General features: G+C 46.2%; 1 protein-coding gene across 3 annotated transcripts in view; it reads left to right on the top strand.

Annotated features, from left to right (window-relative positions):
* The window catches only part of RGL1 (ral guanine nucleotide dissociation stimulator like 1), an 88,540-nt gene that overhangs the window by 45,464 nt on the left and 26,826 nt on the right, over nucleotides 1–16,250 (top strand). For all 3 annotated transcript variants that reach the window (XR_011049600.1, XM_068416834.1, XM_068416833.1), the window contains exon 5: nucleotides 15,440–15,624. Coding sequence is in view for 2 of the 3 variants with exons in the window: in XM_068416834.1 (XP_068272935.1) it covers nucleotides 15,440–15,624 (185 nt within the window). In the remaining variant the exon portion in view is untranslated. The remainder of the gene's footprint in view (nucleotides 1–15,439; nucleotides 15,625–16,250) is intronic.

Here is a 16,250-nt window from a genome sequence, read left to right as displayed (position 1 = left end):
CCTCCTAGCATCATCAACTGCATTTTATCTTTAGACATTGGGTGTGAAATGTGCTTTAGGTCATCAGCATTTGTACTTTGACGCCTGGATGATCTGTGGTTTGCATGCACTGTGGCAGTAAAAAGTAGCTGCGTCGTCATATTTGATTACAGTATGTGGTGAAGCTTGATTCTTGTCAGCGTTACTGAAGATTGTTTTTCAATGAATTTATCTCAGCTTCCATCAGTTAAGAAAATTAAAAAATTATATTTTTTTTATCAGTGCACTGATTTCTCGAGGTGTAATTAAAGAAACAGCCTTTAGTTTCCTTTTGTTTTGAGTTGGAAGAAAAATGTTGAATTTTTCTATCATGAGATACACAGTTAAATCAAGACTGAGAAATCCACTGAGGTAGCTTCATTCCTGCGATTCAGGCAGATTGTTGATTAAAATCACATTCTATTCTACAATATTGGGCCTTCCCACTGCTTACCACCGTGCTTTTCTGATGGCCTGTGTGTTGGGATAGGGGGGGGTTTTGAGCCTGACTTAAAATGGTTCAAATATCCCCAGTCCAGAAATGGGCCCTTAACACACTGAACACCTTCCCGTCCTCCGTTGTCTGAACGGAGTGGTTAGACAGTAGGGTCGCTTTGCCTTCTGTCATCCGTGTGGAAACTTTTCTTCAACCACCAGAGATAAATTGGTAAAAGCTCCTTGGCTGGGAGCGTTTCAATAGCTGTCTCTGAGAACAGAGGTAGAGGCAATGAGCTCCTTATTGCAGTCTACAACTCCCTGAAGGGAGGTTGTAGTGCAGTGGGAGTCGGCCTCTTCTCACGGGCAACTAGAGATAGGACAAGAGGACACAGCCTCAAGCTTCGCCAGGGGGGAGGTTCAGGTTGGACATTAGGAAGCATTTCTTCTCAGCAAGGGTCATTAGCCATTGGAAGGGGCTGCCCAGGGAGGTGGTGGAGTCACCATCTCTGGATGTGTTTAAGAAAAGGCTGGACGTGGCACTTAGTGCCCTGGTCTAGTTGCCATGGTGGTGTCAGGGCAATGGTTGGACTCGATGATCCCAGAGGGCTCTTCCAACCTGATTGATTCTGTGATTCTGTGAATGAGAGGCAGCCAGCAGGTTCCCACACTGCCACCCAAAATGAGCTCCAGGGTCTCTTCCAGCTTTGGGCACACCATTTGACCTGCCCCTATCCCAGTCAGTCCAGCCATAAAATATGAGCTAAAGTAGCACCCTTCCTGCAAAATAGGTGAAGGGTTTATATTGGGGATGAGGAAGGCAGTTTCACCAGTATAAATCGTCTTGGGATTAATCCTCCAACTGCCTTTTCATGGACCCAAAGGAGCTTGATTATGAGATGGAGTGAAAGGAATCTTGATGTGAGTGTCACTCAGGCTTTGGGCAAAATACATCCATTTTTTGTTACGCTTGGAGATGAGCATGCAAGTGAAACGGCATTTACAGAATCACAGAATCAATCGGGTTGGAAGAGCCCTCTGGGATCATCGAGTCCAACCATTGCCCTGACACCACCATGGCAAGTAGACCATGGCACTAAGTGCCATGTCCAGGCTTTTCTTAAACCCCTCCAGAGATGGTGACTCCACCACCTCCCTGGGCAGCCCCTTCCAATGGCTAATGACCCTTGCTGAGAAGAAATGCTTCCTAACGTCCAACCTGACCCTCCCCTGGCGAAGCTTGAGGCTGTGTCCTCTTGTCCTATCACTAGTTGCCTGGGAGAAGAGGCTGACTCCCACTGCGCTACAACCTCCCTTCAGGTAGTTGTAGACTGCAATAAGGTCACCTCTGAGCCTCCTCTTCTCCAGGCTAAACACCCCCAGCTCCCTCAGCCGTTCCTCGTAGGTCAGACCCTCCAGCCCCTTCCCCAGCTTGGTCGCCCTCCTCTGGGCTCGCTCCAACACCTCAACATCTTTCTTGAAGTGCGGGGCCCAGAACTGGACACAGGATTCAAGGTGCGGCCTCACCAGTGCTGAGTACAGAGGGACGATCACTTCCCCAGACCAGCTGGCTACACTATTCCTAATAGAGGCCAGGATGCCATTGGCCGCCTTGGCCACCTGGGCACACCGCTGGCTCATGTTTAGCCGGCTGTCAATCAGCACCCCCATTTAGTAGGATGTTTTATTTATTTTTTTAAATGGAATTGTTTTCCTACTGACATACACATAGTTTACCATATACCCCCTGCCTAGTTGCTGTCTGCTGCATCAATGCTGTCTTCCCTCTTGGCACATAGTCGTCACATAATGCCTTTGCACAGCCGGGGACTGGCAAACGGATGGAGTTTGTGGTCCTGTTCCTGTGGTGGCACAACTTCTGATGAGTTTATCTGACATAATTTTCATGAATATAGTCAGCACAGCTGATTTTGATCTTTTGGCCCTTATAAGATACCTTTTATGTCTGAATTTGACACCTGTTACCCAACTACTTATTTATAGAAAGCTCAACAATGAAGTTGTCAACAGAGGAGTTTGTCAGGTATACGTGTTTTAACAGAGCCTGTATAAATGCACTTTCCTGCCTTAAAAATTTCCATTGCTCTCCGTTGCTCTGGCTGCTTGTCTCTTAGATATGATTAATGGTATCTGGAAAAGAGCTTGGCTTTGTAGTCCTGTTGTGAAACACGTAGTTCTAGTAGTTCAGGTTTTCTCTTGTCTGGGATAATTCCAATATAATTGCATTTGCCCTCTTTTCTCAGAGAACAGAAACATGATATGACCGTGCTCTCAGTTTTATATGACTTGGAGAAATAAGAGGAAGAAGCAGTAGAGCCATGTTATTTCTTGCCATTAACTCTGTATTTCTCAGAGGAAAAATATCTCTTGGGGAAGCGCATGGTCTGTGGCCAGACATCTTCTGCATTCATCAGACTCTTGTTGTGGCAGTTCAGATGCTTTAAAAATCCATTTGGGGCATTAGAAATGGGGATGCAATTTAAAGCATTTCCACTGGTTTGACACAAAAAAAAGCTACAGAAGTTAAAAACAACTGCAGGAGAAGAATTTACGGCTCATGGAGCTTTGCAAAAACCCCTCTCTTCTTTAAAATCTTAGGGTACGTGTGGGAGGAATATTATGTCATATGTGGTGTACTGTAAGCCCACAGGCTACTGCTTTCTACGTTGAAATTCTCTGATTTTTGTACCTGTGGCATAGAGTTGTGATATATTTTGAGAAGGAAAATGTCTAATGTATGTAAATTTTTTAATTATTATTTTATTATTCCACCCAGTGCTCCTGTAGCTCAGCACCTGCAAGTCCTACGCTAGGGCTTGAACACGCTCGTGGCACAGACTCGTTTGAGAGCCCTGTGGGAGCTATAAACCTACCCTTGTGTTTCCAGATTCTGGGTCTGAGCCAGCAGTTCCTTCTCACACTTGTTGCAGTGACACGTAGTTGTTACTCACCCAAGATCGCCTCAGCTATGTTTGGAAACATGCCTTCTAAGGATCCATTCTGCCAAGGGGATTTTCTCCTCTTCACTTAAGCATCATTCCTATCATTTTTGGGCTGCTGAGGTGCTCAAAAAAATTATTATTTTTCAACAGGGATCTGACTTAATTACATCTAATACAAACTGTCTTTTGGGCTTTTTATTATTGCCTTTTTCTTTAAAACTGAATTCAGTAATACACAGTTTAAACAAAGGTACTGTAATTCTGTAACTTTAAAAATACATAACCAGTTTGGACCTTAGAGTTAGGAGTAAGCTCTGAACACCATCAAAATTTTGTGAGTTTAAAAAACCTGCCATACATGGCTCTAAGCTTTTTTTTTTTATTATTATTTTTTAATATCAGGACCCACCTTAGCTTTTCACGTTCAGTAGCTTGCTTGCCACAGTTCTCCCTACTTTCAGTCAGTCAGAAAGCGCGTGATCGCAAGGAACAGAAGAATAAAGTCAAGAAAAGGTCAGATATTCCAGCCAAATGTCTGAGTGAGATGGACTTCAGCCTGTGTTTCCAGAAATACGATGCCATTCCTCTCTTAATTGTCTGATAAGAGTGTTGTAAGGAGTAACTTACTTGACCTTCTATCTTCTCCTATAAGCAATTCTTTCTGGTTGTCCTTACATCATATAAACAAGGTTGCCTGGTGCTGCTTATCAGTTCTGCATGTTTTTGTGTCGAGGTGTGACAAGAGTTGCCTCCTCATCTTAGTCAGGTTGTCTTTGGAGTTCTCTGTGTTCACTACGTGTTTTTTAGCTTAGGACTTCTGTTGACTTTCAGAAAGAGAAGAGTCGATACAACACACCAAGATGTGACAATTCAGAATAAAACCATACATACATTAAACGCAAAATTATCAGCATGATGAGGAGCATTAAGAATTAGAGGGGGCCATATGATAGTACATGTTACGTGATCTGTAGAGAATTTGTACTATAATTCAATTATGTTTTTAAGTGAGGTTGTATAGTTCAAATGTGTGGTTTGGTGCACGTCACCTGACAAAAAGCAAATGAGGAGTGAAAGTAGAGCAGAAAGAACTTTTCTTGCTCATGTCTGACGTGAAGACTCTCCACACCTTACCAGCCAGGAGCCATGGGAAGCTTAAATGAGAGAGTCTCATCCAAGGGATCTCAAGCACCTTTATGTATTCTGGGAAGGGGATCAGCAAGCCGAGCAACTAATGCTGTTTGGGGCCTTCAGTCCTCCTGAGATGGTTGTGTGTACTGCCTAGGAGACAGCTAGAAACAATGCTTTTGGTGATACGACCTGACCACTGTGATCTCTGTTCGGAGCGGAGAGTTCCTCGGTTTAACCTTTAACTCACCGTTAAAAGCTTGAGTTTTCTGCGTGGAATGATCTGTGAAATAACTTGTGCCCTATTTCCCTTCCCCTACTGAAAGATGGTGTCAGTTTTGATCTCTGGGCAATCCGCTGCTGGCAGACAACTACACCCAAACCACAGACTCCATGAATTTAAAGAGGTGATGTATTAAAGGAGCAGGACGCTTCTTTCCCAGAATCATAGAATCATAGAAGATAGGCATTAAAGACCCGGCTGGAGCTGGTTGAGGACAGAGTAAGATCCATAAAGCCTTCAAAGTATAAAATATCACAGAATCAATTAGGTTGGAAGAGCCCTCTGGGATCATCGAGTCCAACCATTGCCCTGACACCACCCTGTCAACTAGACCATGGCACTAAGTGCCATGTCCAGTCTTTTCTTAAACCCCTCCAGAGATGGTGACTCCACCACCTCCCTGGGCAGCCCCTTCCAATGGCTAATGACCCTTGCTGAGAAGAAATGCTTCCTAATGTCCAACCTGAACCTCCCCTGGTGAAGCTTGAGGCTGTGTCCTCTTGTCCTATCGCTAGTTGCGTGGGAGAAGAGGCCGACTCCCACTCCGCTACAACCTCCCTTCAGGTAGTTATAGACTGCACTAAGGTCACCTCTGAGCCTCCTCTTCTCCAGGCTAAACACCCCCAGCTCCCTCAGCCGTTCCTCGTAGGTCAGACCCTCCAGACCCTTCACCAGCTTGGTCGCCCTCCTCTGGACTCGCTCCAACACCTCAACATCTTTCTTGAAGTGCGGGGCCCAGAACTGGACACAGGATTCAAGGTGCGGCCTCACCAGTGCCGAGCACAGAGGGACGATCACTTCCCCAGACCGGCTGGCTACACTATTCCTACTAGAGGCCAGGATGCCATTGGCCTTCTTGGCCACCTGGGCACACTGCTGGCTCACGTTTAGCCACCTGTCGATCAGCACCCCCAAGTCTCTTTCCACCGGGCCGCTCTCTAACCACTCTTCCCCCAGCCTGTAGCGCTGCAGGGGGTTGTTGTGGCCCAAGTGTAAGACCCATCATAGTTGCTTGTAACTTTGGAAGTCAATAGCTTCACTGGATACTGAGGCCATGTCACCGAGATGACTTGCTAGGCTTGCGAGACCTAGAGAGCTGATGCAGCACATCACACTTCACGGACAAAAGGTGCTGAGCTTGTTGCCACGAGTTTTAAAGATTTCTGTCGGTGAAGTTCCCAGAAGTGATTCGTTCCTGTTCAGCACACAGAGAAAAATGTCCAGCCTGGCAGTCTGGGCTTGCCTGCAATGTTTGCGTTCAGGGCAGACTAGTTTAATGTTAACTGAATCTAGTTGAAGACCTCGCTCAAAAATATGGTAGTATGAACCTGAGATTACCTGTGGGAGAGCTTTTTCAAGAGGCAGACAATGTTGTCATGTGGGCCCATGGACTTGGACCATGATTTTTTGTTTGTTTGCTTAACAGAGGTCTAACATTGGTACGTTTTCTTTAAGGATACCCTTTAGGCATGTTGGTAAATATGCCATCTCCCCCTGTATGTAGAAATAACTCTTGTGTTTGTAGCTAGTAAGAGGCTCCACAGGCAGGGCAAAGGCGCTGAAAAGGAAATGCTGTGCCTGTTCCGATCCATTCATTTGCATCTCTCCTTCTGATGAAACCAAAGAACGTTTAAGAGCTTTTATAAATCCCAGTTTAGGTTATATTTCTCAAGGATACTAAAGAGAAAGTGATGGTACTTGGCACTGGTGAGGCTGCACCTTGAATCCTGTGTCCAGTTCTGGGCCCCGCACTTCAAGAAAGATGTTGAGGTGTTGGAGCGAGTCCAGAGGAGGGCGACCAAGCTGGTGAAGGGTCTGGAGGGTCTGACCTACGAGGAACGGCTGAGGGAGCTGGGGGTGTTTAGCCTGGAGAAGAGGAGGCTCAGAGGTGACCTTAGTGCAATCTACAACTACCTGAAGGGAGGTTGTAGTGAAGTGGGAGTCGGCCTCTTCTCCCAGGCAACTAGCGATAGGACAAGAGGACACAGCCTCAAGCTTCGCCAGGGGAGGGTCAGGTTGGACATCAGGAAGCATTTCTTCTCAGCAAGGGTCATTAGCCATTGGAAGGGGCTGCCCAGGGAGGTGGTGGAGTCACCATCTCTGGAGGGGTTTAAGAAAAGCCTGGACATGGCACTTAGTGCCATGGTCTAGTTGCCATGGTGGTGTCAGGGCAACGGTTGGACTCGATGATCCCAGAGGGCTCTTCCAACCTGATTGATTTTGTGATTCTGTAACCAGAAAACTGCTCTCCTGGTTGCAGTACGAGGTTTCAATGTGGATTTTAATTATCTCTTTTTTTTTTCTTGGCTACCTTGTATACTTCCGTCCCCAGTGCTGTAAAAGGGAGGATTCTTACTGGAGTTGGACCAGCTGAATGAGAAGCAGAAACAGTTTATTTAGTACAAAAAGTAAAATAGCTTTAAGCCCTCAAACTCTCCTCTTGTGCGGTCCCAAGCACCACCATGGCTGAGTCGCGAGGCTTTTAAATCCTAAATGAGCTTGAGTAACAGTAAAAGTCCTTTCAAGCCTCCTCTTGGAGTATAAGGTTGTGGTTTCCTTCTGCTACTGGCTTTGGTTTGCTGATTTGCAGTAGGATGGTGGTGCTCTCCCTCAGATGAATGACAGGCCACAGAAATGAATCAAAATACTTGGGGCTTTTTTTGTTGTCTTGAATGTCAGCTCCTAGTTGCATCTGCTTTATTATCAAAATGTGGAATTTATTTGTTATTAAAACCCGGAATGTGGCGCGATTGAAAACCGCAGACAAAGCAACTCAGAGGTAAACTGAAATCTCTTTGTTTCGTTCCGCAGCAATTGGGTAAAACAGCTCAAAGAAAATTAAGGAACTCTTCAGCAATAGGACAAGAGGACACAGCCTCAAGCTTGGCCAGGGGAGGTTCAGGTTGGACATTAGGAAGCATTTCTTCTCAGCAAGGGTCATTAGCCATTGGAAGGGGCTGCCCAGGGAGGTGGTGGAGTCACCATCTCTGGAGGTGTTTAAGAAAAGCCTGGACATGGCACTTAGTGCCATGGTCTAGTTGCCATGGTGGTGTCAGGGCAATGGTTGGACTCGATGATCCCAAAGGGCTCTTCCAACCTGATTGATTCTGTGATTCTCTGTGTGTGACAGAAAACTTTTCTTGTTTCCTATTGAAGTTAACAGTCCTGGCAAACAGCGTGCACAGAGTACTGCAGAAATCCAATTGGTCCTGAAACACTGTGCTCCAGGAGAACAGACACCAAAGGAATGTGAGACAAATGGAAGAAAATTGGCTGGAAATTTCTGATGCCTGGGAAATCCACGGTGGGAAGCAGTTAAAGATGCATTTGAGAGAGCAACAATCAGCATTCATTCCAGTAAAGCCAATTAAGCTAAAACAACAGCAGAAACCAGTGTGGTTATGTGAGAAGCAGAGTCAAACACAGGGCAGTATAAGTGATGGAAGAGTGGGGGAGTTATGAAAACAACCAGAACCAAGCAAAAAAGAATAATTAGAAGAGCAAAGAAAAATAATGATTGGCATCCCAATTAAAACAAAGAACAACTAGTAGAGCTATTCCCTTAGTGACTTTACACGCATCCCAGCGAAAGCCCCCCCGTATGTTATTCAACCAATTCTTCCCAAATCAAGAGAGCAGATTGCTGCAAGTCATCAGCACGTTATTTATAAACAGACTGGGTGTGAGAAGCTACCCTTACATCAGCCTTTGCTTGCAGTTTACATGCATTTTACCCCTGACTTAAGGCTGAGCTTTAACTGCCCATGTTGTTGTTTAACGAGCAAAACTGAGAAAATACAGCTGGTTTGATTTAATCTGTGTAAGCAAACCTGCAAGCTGTTGCATGGAAAGTGGAGGAGAGAGAATAGCCCTCTGTAAAGATGATTCCATTGATGACCTTAAGTATGCGTTTGGCAAATCACAGGTAGTTTTGTGCATGTTCCTGTCTAATTTCATAAGAAATCAGTCATTTAATGTCTTTTTGCACCCAAGGTTCTCCTTATTCTCTTTAATTGTTGCGATGCCCTTCTACTCATTCTTTAGAAGTACTCGTGGTGGGAAAGAAAACACTGCTTTTGCCTTTTTAGCATGAAATGTTCTCTTTAATTCCTCTGCAGACCTCTTCAGGACCAGTGTTATAGCTGTCTTCCCAGTTGAGAAAAAGCTACGCAGAACTTCTGTGTAACCTGTTGAATCCCTTGTGGCTGTGTGATTTGAAGCCCCTGTTTTCCACCTCCTCTGTGCCCTGCTAGCTCAGCTCAGTGGAGATCACAGAATCAATGAGGTTGGAAGAGACCTCTGGGATCATCGAGTCCAACCATTGCCCTGATGTTAGACTTGGAGCTGCTGCAGCCTCGTCACGTTTTGTGGTAGCTCATGGGCCAATGTGAGTGGATGAGTAGTTCTGTGTTCCCAGTTTGTGAATGACAGAATCAGATACGCTTCTTCCACCTGACAGTAGATAGATTTTGGAGACTGAAACCTTCAGGGATGGGCTTCAAGCAAAGCTGGTGTGGAAATGAGAAGACTTTGTGTTAGGTGTGAAACTTGAAAGCGTTGCTGACCAGAGCCCAGAGTCTGTGGTTGGCAGGACAGGAGTTAAACTTTATTATAAAGTTTTTTCTTATAGGCAGGAAAGGAAAAATTTATAGCTCATAATCAACCCATGAAAAATGTAGTCTGTAACGTTTCTTTCCTGTCTGAGGTCTTGGAAGGCTCCCGTTCCTATCTGTCTCTGGGTCTGTTGAGTACGGGGAGTTTCTTTTCAAGGGCAGCAAATATAAAGCTACTGCAAGTTATGGGCAATTCTCCAGCCCGTTTTCAGAAAGCTTCCCTCCCTGACACACCAATTAAAACCAGGCGGGTGATAGGAGGTCAGTAGGGCACAGTGTACCTTTTCATTCTGTTATTTTCCCTCTTGACTGAAATGATTTTGCTGGCAAAAATCAGTGTCTGTAACGGCTGTGAACTCTTCACCCTGCTCTGGGAGACTGGGTCTGTCTTAAAATCTGTTTATTCTTCAGATTATGAAAGTGGCCATTAACCAAGCCTCTGGAAACTGAGCTTAGCATAAAGAGTGTGTGAACAATATTAGTACAAGGACTTACCCTGTGGAGAGGCTCCTTCTTCCAAATCATTGCTGAACTGGTAAATGCTCATAAGAAAAGAATACCCAGCCTAGTTTTTGGTGGTGGAGCCAGTAGGGATGATGGTGAGTTTGTGATGTAGGTGGGGAAAAAGGGGATCAGAGCAGGAGGAAATACACAATTAGGGCACAGAGCGAGGCACGGTGTTCCCTTGCCTGTGGTGGAAAAGAAATGAACACACTGTGGACACAGGACAGTGGTGTTTGTGACTGTAAGTGCTGCTGTGACCCAGCGTGCTGGGTATGTGCGGGGCTAGAGGGGATGGTTAAAAACGTGCGGGGAGGGTGGAGTGAGGGCTTGGGAGCATCGCTGTGGGCGTCTGTCTGTTGTGGCCTTTCGTGCACCTTGGGATGTGGAGCTGGGCTGGTGCTGTTGGCTTCACCACAGCGGTGGTGGAGCACGGGCTGTTGTGTGACACCTGTCCTGACTGAGAAAAACGGTCCTGAAGCTGCAGATAAAGACTTTGGCCACCACTGCCCTAAGCCATGAAGGCCTTACTTGTTGCATGTATGGTGGAAGCTTGTCTGAGCAGAGTTGTGAAAACTCAATCCAAAATGGTTTTCAAATGTGAAAAGAGCTCGCTTCATGGTCTGTTCCATGTTTGCAATGAAACCTGAAATCCAGATCGTCTTTGCATGTTAATTTTTTGTTGTAAATACTTTTTGTAGCTCTAAAATTCTAATTCCAGTTTCTCCTGTCCACAAGCCTAACCAAACAGTGTTACTGACAGATTTCCAAATACTCTGATTAAAATTCAAAGTTGCCACAATGTGAGAGAAAGAAACAGAAGAAACAGCAGACTAGAATGGATAGGGCTTGTAAAATAATGTCTATATGGGATTAGAAGTTAATTGAGTTTTGAGGAAAACCCAATAAGGTTCAGATGAGACAAGGAGAGTGGGAGAAATAATCTTCACCCTTTCCTAACTACTGGTTTGAGTGCCCCTGAGCAGCTGAATTAATCATTGCTGTGGTTTCCCTGCTCGCAGAACAAACGTGCCAGTGTTTGTACGCAGCTCTGATACGAGAGCTTTCTGGGATGGCTTTTGGGTTCCTCGTTGTCTACATGTGAAATCTATGTTAATTTTTGAACTTCTCTCATGATCTCATAACTTGAGGAAAGAGAGGTCCTTCTGGCAGGCTTGTCCCTTTCTATTTTACAGCTATTAACTTCATAGACCCGGAGCCACTACATTGATGTGTTTGAGGATTTGATCTTTAAAAGCCAAGTGCCTGATTGTCAGGAGCACAGACACCATTTGAGCTGTCACATTGGCATCTCTAGCTGGATACTCATGGTTAGAGGTTTTTACTGACAGCATGGTCCTTCTCCTCTTCATGGAATATCGCTGGGAGTATGGGATGCTGTTATTGCATGAGGGTCTTGTGAAACAGGGTTATTGGAATAGCTGTCAGGGAACGTTTCTGTAGATGTGAAAAATATGGTCATGGAGGGCTGAGCTCTCACCACTAACTACGCAGCACAGCCCGAAGCATTAGCAGAACCGAGTAGGACCTGCTGCAAGCCAGGGCTGTTGTCACTTGCTCATCTCAGCTGTTTTTCTCATGACAATGGAGCTCATGAGATCTGCTTCCCTAAAAAACCATGTTTCTTCTCTCCTAAACATCTTACCCGGCTTTCCATGGCAGCAATACCTGTAAGTCACCTGGCACACCTGCCACAGCATTTATGACCACTGGCTGGAAGAGATTTGAAATACAGGGATGGTTTCAGTGTCACAGAGGAAATCTTCAGGACTTCTTTTTCTCGGGACGTTTAGATGTTTATTGTGCTTTTTATTTTGGAACAAGGGCCTTTTTCTCCTCTCGCGTTATGTCACAGAATCACAGAATCAACCAGGTTGGAAGAGCCCTCTGGGATCTTCGAGTCCAACCATTGCCCTGACACCACCCTGTCAGCTAGACCAGGGCACTAAGTGCCATGTCCAGGCTTTTCTTAAACCCCTCCAGAGATGGTGACTCCACCACCTCCCTGGGCAGCCCCTTCCAATGGCTAATGACCCTTGCTGAGAAGAAATGCTTCCTAATGTCCAACCTGAACCTCCCCTGGTGAAGCTTGAGGCTGTGTCCTCTTGTCCTATCGCTAGCTGCCCGGGAGAAGAGGCCGACTCCCACTGCGCTACAAGCTCCCTTCAGGTAGTTGTAGACTGCACTAAGGTCACCTCTGAGCCTCCTCTTCTCCAGGCTAAACACCCCCAGCTCCCTCAGCCGTTCCTCATAGGTCAGACCCTCCAGACCCTTCACCAGCTTGGTCGCCCTCCTCTGGACTTGCTCCAACACCTCAACATCTTTCTTGAAGTGTGGGGCCCAGAACTACTCTGAAGACCACAGCAGGTGATCATGAGACAGTGGCCGTGGCCAGTGTGTCATGTTAAGTAACTGCACCTAGAAATCCTTTTCCCTAATCCCTCTGTCAGCTCAGGTAAACAAAACTCTCTTTAAAAAGTGTTTTGATCTGCTGGCTGTGTCTTCCCAGCCTGTAATAGGTGCTGTGGCCAGTGCTAATTGCTGCACCAAAATACACACGCTGATTTACTGGCACATTGCTATGAAGAATCGAAGATCTCACAGTCTTTCCGCAGTAGGAAAAATAAGTTGATGATTATTCTTTATCCAGGCTTGAATTTTCTTAAAACTTGAAGAACTTTGGTTATTTTCCCAGCCTGCTCCCAGTTTTTCCACACTTAGTTGAAATTTGTCAACAACGTTGTAAGTTATTTCTGGAAAACTATAGCATAAATTGTATATCTTATTTTCTTACAAAATGAGATTGAAATGATGGAAATCCCTGCAAAGACAGGATTTAAGGGAATTCCTGTAGGCACACATTTGTGCAATATCTAAGTACCGATCTAGTATGTGGGTGTGGGTTAAAACCTACATGAAGCAGGAAAAGGAGATAAACAGATCACTTCCCTCCGCTTCAGGCAGGGTGGAAACAGTATTGATTCATCAGCTCTGCTTTCCCCTCAGTCTGTAGAAGGATTGTCCATGGGTAGTTCTCTGCAACTGGTGGTTTTTTAGCTGCGTGTGTCTAAGAAGGTCCTGGATAACTTTCCTGAACGAGATCCAATGCTCCTATAACTCCTTAAGCATCCTTTTCCTGCACCACCAGCACGACCGAGATACCTTCTTGCATGGTATAATTTCACAGCCCCTCCTTGTCTTTGGGCTAAGGCAAAAGATTCTGCTGACATATTTTTGTTACATATTTCATCCAAAGATTAGCAAGACCGGTCTGTCTTCTGGGTTCAGCTGTTGAAGCTTGACACTGGGTACACCCAGCATAGCGCTGCGCGTGCCGCGATTAGGGTTTTATCTTCAGAGATGAGGCAGTCTCCCTGTGTGTGCTCATGGGAGTTAGGTTCAGGCTTACACTGCTTTTTTTTGCAGAAGCCAAGGTTTCGTGAACGGGCAGTTCTTCTACTAAGACAGCAGATAATGAGTGATACGGTGTGGAGGAATATGCAGCTTCAGTTTGGTCCCCAGACTCGGCAGCAGTGATTGATGAGAGGAGGGGCACCGGAGGAAGCGTTTGATTTAGCACTTCCATTGGGAAGCTGCCACCCCGAAGGAGCCACGAATACCTTGTTTCCTCCCTCCTCTTTTCCCACAACATCCCAGGGAGCGGTAACGGAGCAAACATCGCCGAGCCACAGCTTCTCCCGCTGGCGCAAGAGGGAATTAAGAAATTATGCTCTGCTTTTGATTGTGTGCGGTATGTCTGGTAGTTATTCAAACACGGTCACGGTACAGCTAAGCAAAGATACTTCAACTGATTAAACAAAGCATAACTCCGAGGTAATTTCCAAGTCTTGCTTTGGTAGCTTGACAAACAGGGAAGCAGGATCATAATGAATGCCAGTAACAGACAATTAGGTGGTTTTATATACTTGGGAGAGGGCTGTTTCTATTATTATTGATTGCAACGGATGCCAAAGCACTGCGAGGAGCACCAGCGGTGGTGGAACACTTGAGGAGAGATACACGTGGACAAGCAGAGGCTTGTTGGACCAGGGAGCTTTCCCTGAGCCAATGACCCCGGATCTGCTGACTGGAAGAGACAGCAAGGCATGGAGCCTGCACCCAGCAGCGCAGGAGATTTAAGCAGGCAAAAACAATTAGCCCAGCTGATTGCAGTGGACACCAGAGCATATATATATCCCAGCGGGCAACTATCTGGATGCCGGAGTTGAATGCACCATTAGCAAGTTTGCTGATGATACCAAACTGGGAGGTGATGTTGGCTCTCTTGAGGGACAGGAGGCCTTGCAGGGGGAGCTGGACAGATTGGAGCATTGGGCTGTGATTAATGGGATGAAATTTAACAAGTCGAAATGCCGGATTCTGCACCGAGGATGGAGTAATGCCGGGCACAAGTATAAACGGGGAGAGGAGTGGCTGGAGAGCAGCCCTGCAGAAGGGGTCTGGGGTGCTGGTGGGCAGCAGGCTCAACAGGAGCCAGCAGTGTGCCCTGGCAGCCCAGAGGGCAAACCCCATCCTGGGGGGCATCAAACACAGCACGACCAGCCGGTCAGGAGAGGGGATTGTCCCACTGTGTTCAGTGTTGGTGCGGCCTCACCTCGAGTGCTGTGTGCGGGGCTGGGCCCCACCGTTTGAGAAGGGCGTGAAGGTCCTTGAATGCATCCAGAGGAGGGCAACCAAGCTGGTGACAGGGCTGGAAGGGATGTCCTGTGAGGAGCGGCTGAGGACTTTGGGCTTGTCTAGCCTGGAGAAAAGGAGGCTGAGGGGCAACCTCATGGCTCTCTACAGCTTCCTGAGGAGAGGGATGTGCTGAGCTCTTGTCCCTGGGATCTGGGGACAGGACATGTGGGCATGGTTCAAAGCTGCACCAGGGGAGGTTCAGACTGGACATGAGGAAGCATTTCTTTACCAAGAGGGTGGTCAAACCCTGGAACAGGCTGCCGAGAGAGGTGGTCGATGCCCCAAGCCTGTCGGTGTTTAGGAGGTGTTTGGCCAACGCCCTTAACAACATGCTGTAACTTTTGGTCAGCCAAAAGTCAGGCAGTTGGACTCAATGATCATTGCAGGTCCTTTCCAACTGAAGTAGTGTATTCTATACTATTATCTTAATTGCTTTATCGATCATTATTTGATTTCCTGAATTTAACAGAAGGGTCTCAAGATAGCTTAAATGGATTTGGTTCTTTATTAGTTTGCATTTTGGGGCTATAACTGGATCCACTTGTAAAAGTGCAAATCAGGAGCAACTTCACTGAAGTCCCTGGCAAAATCCGAGTGATATCTTAAGAAGAGTTCATGCCTAAAAAGAACTAATTAAATTCCTTGCTCAAAAGTGCTTCATGCTGCCTTCACGTGTGGGGTGTGAATGTCTCAGTGGTTTTATTGTTGTATTAGATATATAGGATTGCACCAATCCCTGCTGTACACAATGAGCACGTTCTCTGTGTGTTTGCTCTTAGTGTGATAGCATCAATCTTACGAGCCTGGCTCGATCAGTGCTCTGAGGATTTCAGAGAGCCGCCCAGCTACCCATGTTTGCAGAAGTTGCTGGATTACCTGAAGAAGAATATACCCGGCTCTGACCCAGAGAGGAGGGCGCAGAACCTCTTGGAGCAGTTCCAGAACCAAGACGCAGAAAGTGACGGTAAGTTACCTTTCCACTTTCTGTTCTCCCAGACATATGGTACCACAGGGATTTATGTGGAGTACATTTCACCAGCTCTCATGCGAACTGGCAATATTGTGAGGCTCACAAGTGACTTTTTTCTTGTTTCTTTATAAAAAAAAAATAAGTCTCTATATGAGGCTGCAGGTTCTCTGGGGGATGAAATAGCCATACAGTGTGGGTGCCTATGCCTGTTCATTCAGGGGTGGATTGGGAGGTTCAGGTTGGACATTAGGAAGCATTTATTCTCAGAAGGGGTCATCAGACATTGGAATGGGCTGCCCAGGGAGGTGGTGGAGTCACCATCTCTGGAGGGGTTTAAGAAAAGACTGGACATGGCACTTAGTGCCCTGGTCTAGTTGACATGGTGGTGTCAGGGCTACGGTTGGACTCGATGATCCCAGAGGTCTCTTCCAACCTCATTGATTCTGTGATTCTGTAATATTTAGCCAAAGCTTTGAGATTGCTGCAGCAACTAAGTGGTTAATTGTCAGCACTCTTCCCATGTCATTGAGTTAAAACACACAGCTGCTCTTGAGCTGGCCTTCTCATTTCAACCCCGCACCCTTAAGAAAAGCCCCAAACCAACACAAAGCAAAATACAG

Source organism: Nyctibius grandis, chromosome 21 (assembly GCF_013368605.1).
Source record: "Nyctibius grandis isolate bNycGra1 chromosome 21, bNycGra1.pri, whole genome shotgun sequence".
Lineage (NCBI taxonomy): Eukaryota > Metazoa > Chordata > Aves > Nyctibiiformes > Nyctibiidae > Nyctibius > Nyctibius grandis.
The sequence above is the reverse complement of the archived record's forward strand: the minus strand, read 5'-3'. Positions and strand labels throughout refer to the sequence as shown.